This window comes from Phanerochaete carnosa (genome assembly GCF_000300595.1).
Source record: "Phanerochaete carnosa HHB-10118-sp unplaced genomic scaffold PHACAscaffold_8, whole genome shotgun sequence".
NCBI classification, from domain to species: Eukaryota; Fungi; Basidiomycota; class Agaricomycetes; order Polyporales; family Phanerochaetaceae; genus Phanerochaete; species Phanerochaete carnosa.
Genome location: NW_006767635.1, coordinates 162380 through 173544, shown reverse-complemented (window position 1 = coordinate 173544; position 11165 = coordinate 162380). Strand labels below are relative to the sequence as shown.

Genomic DNA, 11165 nt, shown 5'->3' with positions numbered 1-11165 from the left:
AGACGGTATGGTATTTTTGTAGATGCTCAGAAGCAGTCTAAAACTGGCTGAAACATGCTACTGATGGCTAGATCCAACCAGATCTCGCTCACCAAATATTCTTGCGACTACATTTATGAACTTGTGCACTTGCACTGAGCCTGGTAGGCTAATATATTTTGTTTTAAAAGTGCTAGGTACATGCACAGAGAAGGAACAGTTGTGGAGCGTTACAATGAACGGGCAAGGTGTGATGAAATTGTCACTCCGCCTGATCTCAGACACGGCAGGCAACGAGGGGCTCTCGACAGCAAGTCGCAACGATCCTACGCTCAGCAGTGCCACTGGAGGCTGTCAGTAATGCGCATGGGAAACCGGGGAGGACCTGGCAGGCCCCAGGTCCCCCGTATACATGTTCTCGCGTGTGCCTACGTGACTTAAGGTCGACCTTGGAAAGACGGCTCGGCTTCTCGGCAGCAGCACGACTCGACGGCATCTGGTGTGACACTAGTGTGACGAAATTAATAAACGAGGGAGCAGGTCCCATTTTGCGCACCGGAATCGATCCGCAGCTCTTGCAAGACCTCAATAAAATACAACAAAAATGCGAATACATAGTCAAGGTGTGCGCACATCGATTTATGCAAAACCGCTCACGAAGAGGGGTTGTGGTAAGCTACAAGAAGCAGATTTGCTCAATTTTTATAAACCAGGGTGCCATCATAGTATCACTGGAAACACGTGACAGCAAACCAGCTAAGGATGTTTCGCAGTGTGAGACTTTCGACCTGAAATAACACCAGGGTCGCTCGACATCAAACCATCATCACTGAAACGCGGTTTTTCTGCCTGCTTAGACGAGGGTAGCTCGAAATGGCTTATAAATTCGACATTTGACAGTAGTATCCGCGCCAACATGATACAGATCCCACGTCGTTTGCCCGAGCTGACGTCCTGCTATGTACACAATACTTAAGGCTCACGGTGTCAAGCCTGAGATGCAACAGAGATCACCATGGACGTGCCTCAGCTTCCCCCACCAGACGGCTCTCTGCCGACTCTCCCTCAAATCGCCGACTTCCATGCTACGCACCACCCGAACAGCCCATGGTTCCTCTTTCCATCCAAAGACTCTCCACAGGAGCTCGTGTCCGTCACCTATCACGAGATGGTACAGGCCAGCCACCGTGTTGCGCACATCATGCGACCCAACAGGGAGGGACCGGATGGAGAGGTCATTGCCCTGCTTCTCCATACCGACACGCTCCTTTATGTTACTGTCGTTCATGGTCTCTTCCGGGCCGGTTTCGTGGTACGTACATGATCAGACTCCCCGAGGAACATGATACTGATCAGAATTTATTTACAGCCATACCCAATGTCTCCTCGTAACTCGCCGCAGGGGCTGGTTCACATGCTCGAGACTGTGTCGTGTACCCGTATCCTTGGTCAAGCTTCGACTTGTGGATTGGTACATCAGGTTGAGAGGGAGATGCAAGCCAAGGGCATCCAGCTTCGCATCGACGATATGCCGGGGTTACCGGAGATGTTCCCCCAGCTGGCTGGGAAGGCCAGTTCAACCTCCGCGGAGGTAGAGCCTTACCCTGCTTCGGACAAGCCTGTTGAGCCGCGCGCTCCGTCACTTTACTTCCAAACCTCTGGCTCGACTGGCTCTCCGAAGTCGATACATTTTACCTACCGTCGAATGGCCCAGTGGTTAGGCTCAAGTAAGTTCGTTCGGCACCTATGGTATATATCAGCCTGTAGCATTGACCGTGGCTTTGCAGATGTTTTCGGTAGTAGCCGCGACGTGCGCTTTGGCGCAATGGGTCCGCCAACGTTCCATCCTATGGGTCTACTCTTGCAGGCGACCTACCCACTCGTTACGGGCCGCGAAGTCGTGATCTACACCCCACAGCACCCTGCACCGCCGGTTGTCCCCCATCCGCAGAATGTTTACGAAGTCGCGAAGCTCGCAAAATGTACAGCGCTGCTTGCAGTGCCTTCTTTCGTTGAGGTGCGTCCTCTTTCTACCGGGCTCTGGCAGAGACTAATTTGGCTTCCAAAGGCGTGGTCGCTCTCTTTGGATACAGAGATCATCGAGTACTTGAAGACACTTACTGTGCTGGTCAGTCACACCTTGTGTCGCCGGATGACCTTCCGCTGACATTCAGCAGCTCTACGGTGGTGGCCCGCTTGCCCTCTCGACTGGAGACAAACTAGTCCGGGCAGGCGTACCGCTGCGGAATGGGTATGGTTGCACCGAAATCGGAAACCCTATGGTGTCATGGGATAAATTACCGCGTACGAGTACCAAGACCGATCCTGACTGGGTGTGGTTCCGCGTCCCAGTGGATGCGCCCCACATTAAGTTGGAATCCCAGGGCGACGGGACGTATGAGCTAGTCATCTACGTGAGCTGACGCTTTCTTTGCTGCAGGTGCACAGTGCTGACTCTCTGTCGCAGGAAATCGAGGGTTATGATATCGCCATGTACAATGTGCCTGGAGAAAAGGCATATGCGACTTCTGACCTGTTTGAGCCACATCCGACGAAGCCTGATCTCTGGAAGATGTGCGTAGCTCCTTATCTCCGCAACACAATTTATTTATTTGTATTTTAGCGTTGGCCGCAAGGACGATGTCATTACTTTGAGCACTGGTGGGTTTCTGTATAGCTAGCATAGCTTCCATTGTGTCACTTCCATCTGATAGGCGAGAAGATCGTTCCGATCCCACAAGAGGCTTATATCGCATCAATCCCACTCATCGACGGCTGCATGATGTTTGGCCGCGAGCGCGAACAGCCAGGCATCCTCATCGAGCCCCGTCCCGAGCACGCCATTGAGCAACATAACGAGGCTGCGCTCGTCGCATTCCGCAACAAGATCTGGCCACAGATCAAGGAGGCCAACGAGCTGGCCCCCGCGTTTGCGAGAATCTACAAAGAGATGATAATCGTCACCGACCCAGACAAGCCGCTCTCGCGATCAGGCAAGGGCACTCCCATCCGCAAGCAGGTTTTGGTAGCCTATTCCGAGGAGATCGAGAAGCTGTAGATAATCTGCTTTTTTCCTCGCGACAACCGCGCTGACTGACGCTTTAGGTATGAGACGATCTCCGCGAGCACAAACAACTACGGCATTGCGCCGCCAATGTCATGGGAAGCGACAGATTCAGAACCTTGGCTGGTCTACCAAGCCACGAGTCTTGTTCTGCAAGGACAATCCATATCTCCTGTATTTGATCTCTTTCAACAAGGCTTCGACAGGTAAGCAACAAGTGCGGATATTTCCTCCCTGCTACTTACGCCCACCTCATAGCCTAAGCGCAACCTTCTTCCGCAACCGCATCATCGGCGCCCTGCGCGCCTCCGAGAGCTCTAGTGTTCGCCAGGCCGCGCAACGCATCTCCTCGAACTTCGTCTTCGAGCACCCGACTATCGAACAGTTGGCCGCCACGTTGAGGTCGCTCGTTGACCCATCTGGTGGCGCAGACGCCGCAACACTGCATGCACGCACGCGTGTGGACGAGATCCGGGCTATGATCGAAAAGTACTCGGACGACCTGCCTACAGCGCGGGCGCAGGCATTTGGTCGCGGCGCGGCACCCATCGTGCTTCTCACGGGGTCGACAGGCAACATTGGCTCTCACATCCTCGCGTACCTCCTCGCGGAACCGCGCGTCGCTCGTGTATACACGCTCAATCGACCATCGGCGGACCCTCGCGGACGGCTGAAGGCTGCGCTCAGCGAGCGTGATCTGCCGGTGAAGGAGCTCGACGGCCCGCGGCTTGTCTTACTCGCAGGGGACGTCACGCGCGACAACTTTGGGTTGGATGACGCACAGTACCGGGAGGTATGATTCCCACCTAATCTTCTCCTAGCGCGCCAGGGTGCTTATCGCCATCGTACCACTACAGGTCATTGCGTCCGTGACTCACATCATCCATAGCGCCTGGACGGTCAACTTCAACCTGGCGTTGCAGTCGTTCGAGGATCAGGTCGCGGGTGTGCGCAAGCTAGTGGACATCTCTGCCGGCACAGATCGCCCTGTGCGGCTGCTGGTGACGTCCTCCATCGGCATCGCAAACGCATGGGACCCTGCGAAGGGCCCCGTTCCCGAGCGGCCTCTTCCCGACCCCGAAATTGCCGCCAGCATCGGGTACACCGCATCGAAGTATGTGGTCGAGCATGTAAGTGCGTGTCACCTCTGCTCCAGCGTCTGTTCTGAATGCTGCGATGTCAGATCTTGAGCGCCGCGCGGGAAAGGGGCATCCCTGCCACCGCCATGCGCATGGGCCAGGCCTGCGGCCCAAGGGAGACGGGCGCATGGGGAACGACGGAGTGGATGCCGATCATGACGAAGTCGAGCGTTACGCTGGGCTGTCTCCCTGCCATGAGTGGTGTAAGTACATCTACCTTGTACCGTCAGCGTTTATTGAGTATAATATATGTAGCCCGTTGCGTGGATCCCTCTCGACGCCGTGGGCCAGGCGTACGTCGACTGGGTCCTGGAGGAGGACGTGCTCCCTGCGCTCGTGAATGTCGTCCACCCACGCCCGACGAATTGGGACGTCGTCCTCCGCGGTCTGCGCCAAGAGCTCGGCGGCAACCTTCCCATCGTCCCTGTGCAAGAGTGGGTGTCCAAGCTGGAAGAGCATGCAATGAATCCGACGGCCGAGGACCTCGCCCAGATTGTAAGCTTGGTTTCCCCGCCAATGTGACCGGAGCCCTCACGTATTCGGTCAGCCCGCACTCAAGATCGTGGACTTCTTCCGCTCCCTCGCTCGCCCAGCGCAGGATGACGCAGGCACCAGTGTTGGCGGTGCAGAGAGCATTGTCGACCTCGCGTACGAGACCTCAGAGCTTGTGCGCTATAGTCCAGCGATGCGTGGCATTCAGCCCATGTCGGAGGAATATGCTCGCTCGTGGGTGCGCTACTGGAGGGCGAAGGGATTTGTAGCATAATCCAGGGGGAAGGTAGAGTGGCACGCGACGGTTAACGGTCAGCATCAATGATCTTGGCGCAAGGTTTAGAGCAAGTCTCGGCGCACAATTTATGGTCGGCTGAGTGTGGGAAATACTTGTGCCAATAAGTCTATGATTCTATGGGCCAACTTTGTGGCTCTTTGTGGTCGGAGGTAAGACATCGTATTAACTGTGGAAGCGTAGAGAATTACCTCATCATACGATTGAGACAACTATTAAAATGACAACTTTTCTGCCCGTAAGCACATCCTAGAATAAATTCGCTCGATGAGCCAAACGGTGTGTCTCTGACAGAAATATCCTTTATCGTCGTAATCTGAGTCTTCTATAGGTCTCAGGACAACTGTATCACGCACGGCTTGCAGGGATGATGCCAGCTTCCGGCTGTAGTTGGTGCTTCCGCTCAACAACAAAATGCCGTTTAGATTCATTTATGGCATGTTGCGATTTTTCGACACCCTACTTTGTCATGTCGTTGGTAGAGGAGACTTGTCGTATCGGTCAGCCCATCGGACGAAAACCGGCCGTCTGTGCTGGTTACGCGAAGGCGCTCAGAGCATTAACGGATGCTCTCTCTACTACTACCATACATGCGCGGACGGCTCACGGGCAGGTGTATCTAATCTGGGCCTAGCCGACAGTTATCAGTCGCCATTGGTGTCAGCTGAGTTCCGTCTCATTCTCGCCAGAATATCAGCTGAGCTTCCGTGGGTGACAAATTCGTGTGCAGCTTACTTTCGCAGACGCAGCCGACGTCGAGAACCTTTCAGCTCTTCCGACCATGTGCCCTCAACACCGGCAATCGCAGATTACACCCACGCTGGATCCTGCAGGCGAACCATCTGACTGTACACCTCTCCTCTTCTCTACGCCATATAGCACCGTTCAGTCGTCGTGGGCTACCATCTAACCACCGGGTACGTCGCTGTACACTGTCGCAAATATCTTCATAGCCATTTCCTCGACATGAGTTCTCCTGCCCTAACGCTGCCCACGGAAACAATCTATGATATCGTCTTGATCGTCGTTGTCCAGTATATAGATGATCTAGTCCTTGGACCTCTGTCCTTATGCGCGAGGTCAGAGGCGGATAAAGCCAAAGAGGCAAGTTCATCTCCTCAATCGGCGTGTTCAGCTTCGTTGATTATCAGTCTTAGGATCCGGGGCTGACGAGCGAGAACCCAGTCTTACCCTTCCTGGTCGTATCATTACAGTTCCGCCAAGTTACACTGGAGGTACTGTCCAGAACTCTCGGTATTTCGTTGCGTAAGGAGGGTATTTGGCGGTACGTGAACTGAACTGCGTCGAGTCTAAATGAGACCGCGGATGATAATTAACGTCAGACTCGAGAGCAAGCCGTGGGCAACAATCTACCCTGTGCGCAAGCTCTGCGCATCCTCAGAAGATTTCTATGTCTCCACACTATCCGAGACGACCGTTCTTGACTATTGTAGCCAATCAGACGTGCTGGCGGTGTACGTTTTGCAGCTCATGATACACAAGGCTGTGGACAACCTGGAGCGCGGCAGCAGTATGCCGGCTCACCTATTAGAACAACAGCACCTGGGCCAGCTGCCGGATGTTAATGACTTTCAGGCAGTCATAAGAAAAGCACATACCCACTATATGCTCTGCCCCAGGGTGTTCCAGTTACTCATGCACCGGTCGCTGCAAGCGTGCAGGACTCGGGCTCTCATTGGTTAGTCTCTGCTTTCTGTTAGGTGTAAGTTTTTCGGCTGATAATTCGAACCATTCTAACATACCAGCACTGAATTATAATTTATCGTTGGAAGCTTTGAGACTACAGTTCTTCAAGTACTCAATGGAACTTTTACGTGGAACTGTTTCCCAGGTGAGCTCGCAAAATGTTATTGTATACGGGGCTGTTACCCACAATAATTGAGCAGGCTACACTGTCTGCTATAGTATATCTTAACCGTGGCATCAGACGTAACGATGAAGCCGTACTCGCCAGATGGAATTTCACTGTGCCTTTTGGCCAAGCCGTTGGAGCTTCACGGGTACGCGTGATTTGCTAGAATTAGAGCTTATGCCTAAATACCTTTACCTTAGCTGATAAGCTGGTACATGCTCCTGAGTGTTATTCGCGGTATGCATAGTAGCAACGGCAGGCCGACAGAGATTGCAGAAGAAGCGGGGCAGCTTTGTGACATATTTTTAGGGCGGCTCAGGGAGATGGGCATCTCCTCCGCCCTGTAGCTTTGGAGGCGCAACAGCCATTACCGTAGCTCTCATTCGAAGACTCGTAATATTCATGCTGTTTAACTTGTGTTTGTTTCGAATGACTTGCATTTGCAATGCAATTTAGATTCTACACGCCTCGAAACGTCACCGAGGGGGACGGGAGCGTGAGTCGGTCAACGCAATAGATCAACGTGTGGAGACTAGAGTCACTGGACGTCTGTGCGGATCGCGAGAGGGTTTTCGGACTGTGGCAGCATGCTCTCAGGGTTTGATGTTCAAGTTATACGCGCATGGATGGCTCATGAGCAGCAGTATGGGCTCGTTCGCCAGTCTATCTCAGTGTAACCAGTGTCACACAAGCTCTGTCCTTTTTCATTGCTGGGATTCCGTAGGTAGCGACGTATGACTGTCGTACTTTGAGTCCGCTAAGAGCCTTCAGGTGCCAGTAAGATCGGCAACTGCCGGCTCGATGACCCCGCCCGATTGTAAGCTTGGTTTTCCCGTCAACATGATTGGAGTCCTCACACTGTGTTTGACTAGCCGGCGCTCAAGGTCATGGACTTCTCCGTTTCCTCGCCCGCCCAGCGCATGGTGAGGTACGGAGGTGCTGCCGACCCCGCGTATGACACCTCAGAACTTGTGCACTGTAGCCTGGCGATGAGTGACATTCAGCCCATGTCGGAGGTATACGTCCGGCTCTCAGGCTGGATGTGCTACTAGAGGGCGAAGGGATTTGTGGCATAAGCCAGGAGGAAGGTAGAGTGACACGACGATTAGCGGCTAGGCTAACGTATGGTCGGTCAAGTGTGGGAAGTGCTCGTCTATGGCCAACTTTATGGCTCTTTGTGGTCGGAGATAAGATGTCGTGCTAACCGTGGGAGTACCAGAGAAAGCGTTCATTAATGCTCTGAGTATCTTCGCGTAACCGGCATAGCTTTGTCCGATCGTTTAACGAGATGCCCAATCCGGCAAGTTTCTTCTACACAGGGCCCCGGGAGATTGCGTGTACCAGGTTTCCAGAGGATTTCCCCCGGATCAATGTCCAGATAGCTGAGGTCTAAAATCCATTCGATTGTTGTCTCACGATAGCCGTATTTTGACCAGACAACAATCTCACGATCCAGATCTTAGGCTGGGTCATCAAGCGCCCACAACCCAAGTGTAACCTCGCACAGTAGCTTCGGACAGGACGAGCAGAAGCTTTCCGTTTCAAATTTCACCAATGTAGATGTAGCATTTGCATATATATCAAATAAAGTTACTGCGGGGTATTCATCTGCTCAGCATTACGCGAATAGGAGGCATGCACCTGCGGGAAAGGGTCATCGGGATCATTAGTACCGTCTCGCTGCTCTGTATTATCATTGTTGTCGTCCGCGTCGTCGTCGGAGGTGATAGAATGACCAGTAAAACCTTGGCCATACTTGGCTTCATCTGCTACAACGACTGCCTCCTGCCATCTATTGTCCAAGCCCATGATGTCAGCGGCTGAGGATGTACCACGAGCAGGTGAAAGAACGCACTCCAGCCACTTCTCGCTTTCATGGTTAGGACCCAGCTTCTTCTTGCTATGAAGCGACTTCATCTCTTTTCGCATTACCTTCCAGAAGCCGCTGTCAGCCCCAGTCGGACGTTTTTCAGCCACGATAGGCTCAGCAATACTACGCTGTAGAAGGACTGTTCAGCTTGCTGATGTATAGAGACCGAGATACACACCGCAAACGCCAAATGTGCCATAATTAAGCGCCGCGTGCTGGCTCGTGGTTCAGGCCCGTAGTTCCAATGTGCAATGACATCAGTTATCCAGCAATCAAGCGACTGTTGCTTCTCCACGGCATGCCATACCTATGGTACACGCAGATGAGTAACCAACCATCAATAAACAAAACCGTCTCACCAGTTTCTTGAAGTTTCCACGTGCCGGGAGCTCCTTCTTCTCGATAACCTTGAGGATCTTCGTCTCGGCAATGGGATCACCAATCACGTCTTCCAAGTGGAACTTGACAGCGTTTTCTCGCTTTTTGATATACGCCTTTGCAGGATATGTCCAGATGTAACACAAATCAAGAGTGGACAAGGTTGACGCACCATAACTCGTGCAACTGTGACCGGACCATAGTCCTCGGCAGGCCGGATCAAGAAGTGACGCAATGTAGCATTGATGAGGCTCTACGAATGGTCAGAAGGTAGTCCGTAATTCAAAGGGCAGATACCCACGTCCTGCGTAGCATCCAGCTTCCAGTCCTCACGACAATACTGGAGGATCTTCTCTAATGTCTGATTTTGCTCTACCACCTTATTTGCCAAAGCGTCGACTTCTTCGCGCGTAGCCATAGAGTGCGCCAAAGCTGCAATGACTTGTTTGTCCATGGAACTCTATGAGAGAAATGTAAAGACAATTATCAAACAGCCAATACATGACTCGAATGGGGCGAACTCACGTTGGCAACTTCATGGAGAAGCTGGCGCTTTGCAGAACTGCCAATCTTTACTTGACTAATAAGTTGGTCAACGAAGTACGTCCGTGCAGGGTCAATCCCAGATGGGGACGTATAGTGTGCTTGAGGTACGAAGCTGTTTGGAGGGTGGGTATGCGATACATTGAACGGTGACAAAGTGTGATGTAAGGACTCTTGAGAAAAAGACAATCCGTTAGACGAAAAGCTTGTGTCACCCAGAAGTGTGGGCTGCCGTGCATTCATCTGCGGTGTTGGCGGCGGGTGAGCTACAGGTGCAGAGTAACGAGCCTCATCAGCTGTGCTTTGGTGCAATCCACCTTGAGCAACAGGACTGTCAGGTCCATGGTGTGGGTATGGTGAGTGAACATGGCGAGTTCTGCCACTGCGTTCAGCTCCAGTGCTGCTCGGAAACGACATGTCGATAGGACAGACTGAGCAATGTCGGTGGGCAGATTATCAACGCAAGGCAGGCAGAGCTGATCACGTGGGCTCACCGATCACCGACGCAAACATTTGCCAATGCCCCAACAGTCTTTCCAACTGCCCACATGGAAGTAAACACGACCCTCAGCAGCGATCCAGTCTATCACTTCTTTGGTCTGGTAGAAAGCGATGACTATCAGCCTTCAAAAGATGTCAAAACTCAAGTAGCAGGCTCACCATCGCTGTTCCAACATGCTACTCAGGAGGTGAATCACAAGGGCGCTGAGTATGTGAACTCTCATGGGATAATCTGCTCTTAACATCAATTGCTGTGTAGGCTTTTCATAGCAGGCAGAGCTGTTGACTCACAGTTTGTCCGAAGTCTTGAGGGCTTCCCTCACACACCTACAAAGACGACGTCAAAGCGTGTGAAGATAGAAGACACCAATGACTTTACTCCGAGCTCCAAGGCTGCACGTTTGAACTATGCTGGAGATCGCTGTTCAGGTTCAGTTGTCGTCAAGCAAGACGAGACAGTATGCATCACAGGTACGTAGCAGAACGATGATTGCATGTATGCAGCTGAGTGGCTTTGTGAACAACAAGGTCCTCGCTTGAGCATGCTCACGAAGACTGCATATCGTCAACCTGAACAACAGTTCTATGTATCTCATGCATCAAAGTCTAGCCGGTTGGTGGACAGAGTAGGCTCGAAGGGTTTAGAGGAACCTTTACAATCTGTCGAGCAATCTGGAGCACTCACGGCCTATCTCGATCCTCATGCTGAGATTGCTCGTCTACGGCAGGAAAACCAGGAGCTGCAGAAGATGTTGGTCCGACTCTTAGAAGAGTCTATGAGGAAAGATGAGCAGATTTCTCACCTCGAAGCTCTTCTTATGAAGTCTACCCTCTCGTCTCATCCTAAGCATGCTGTTGGCCTGAGGGGAGATGCGTTCGCAGAAGGAGAATGATGAGCGTAGCGAAAAGTCACCAGGCACATCACTGTACTGCTAGCTATGTGTACCGGTATAAACATATTATCCAACATTGCCCTTCTTGACTTCGTAGTAGACTGCATAAAGCTGGTGGCGAGAGGGAATAAAGAGAGC

At 52.4% G+C, this 11165-nt stretch overlaps 3 protein-coding genes across 3 annotated transcripts; 2 read left to right on the top strand and 1 right to left on the bottom strand.

Moving 5' to 3' along the window:
* Nucleotides 1–994: 994 nt before the first annotated feature.
* PHACADRAFT_211524 (uncharacterized protein) lies at nucleotides 995–5266 on the top strand (the record flags this gene model as incomplete). The annotated part of the gene is made up of 14 exons (XM_007398544.1): nucleotides 995–1291; nucleotides 1349–1706; nucleotides 1767–1996; nucleotides 2048–2107; nucleotides 2157–2393; nucleotides 2447–2553; nucleotides 2603–2640; nucleotides 2694–3033; nucleotides 3085–3249; nucleotides 3302–3836; nucleotides 3901–4173; nucleotides 4227–4385; nucleotides 4438–4677; nucleotides 4730–5266. 14 exons carry the CDS (start codon nucleotides 995–997, stop codon nucleotides 4946–4948), a joined length of 3258 nt encoding a protein of 1085 aa, XP_007398606.1. The 3' UTR covers nucleotides 4949–5266.
* Nucleotides 5267–7534: 2268 nt separating this feature from the next.
* Nucleotides 7535–8021, top strand: PHACADRAFT_260491 (uncharacterized protein). Its single transcript, XM_007398543.1, has one exon. The coding sequence runs from the start codon at nucleotides 7730–7732 to the stop codon at nucleotides 7892–7894; it is 165 nt and encodes a 54-aa protein (XP_007398605.1). The 5' UTR covers nucleotides 7535–7729; the 3' UTR covers nucleotides 7895–8021.
* Nucleotides 8022–8410: 389 nt separating this feature from the next.
* Nucleotides 8411–11143, bottom strand: PHACADRAFT_260488 (uncharacterized protein). Its single transcript, XM_007398542.1, has 13 exons — nucleotides 11065–11143; nucleotides 10938–10994; nucleotides 10514–10874; nucleotides 10426–10461; nucleotides 10294–10366; nucleotides 10128–10232; nucleotides 9616–10064; nucleotides 9392–9550; nucleotides 9263–9343; nucleotides 9072–9206; nucleotides 8891–9019; nucleotides 8698–8840; nucleotides 8411–8634 (listed from the first exon to the last, which is right to left on the bottom strand). Exons 7-13 carry the CDS (start codon nucleotides 10048–10050, stop codon nucleotides 8433–8435), a joined length of 1284 nt encoding a protein of 427 aa, XP_007398604.1. The 5' UTR covers nucleotides 10051–10064; nucleotides 10128–10232; nucleotides 10294–10366; nucleotides 10426–10461; nucleotides 10514–10874; nucleotides 10938–10994; nucleotides 11065–11143; the 3' UTR covers nucleotides 8411–8432.
* Between the last annotated feature and the right edge of the window lie 22 nt (nucleotides 11144–11165).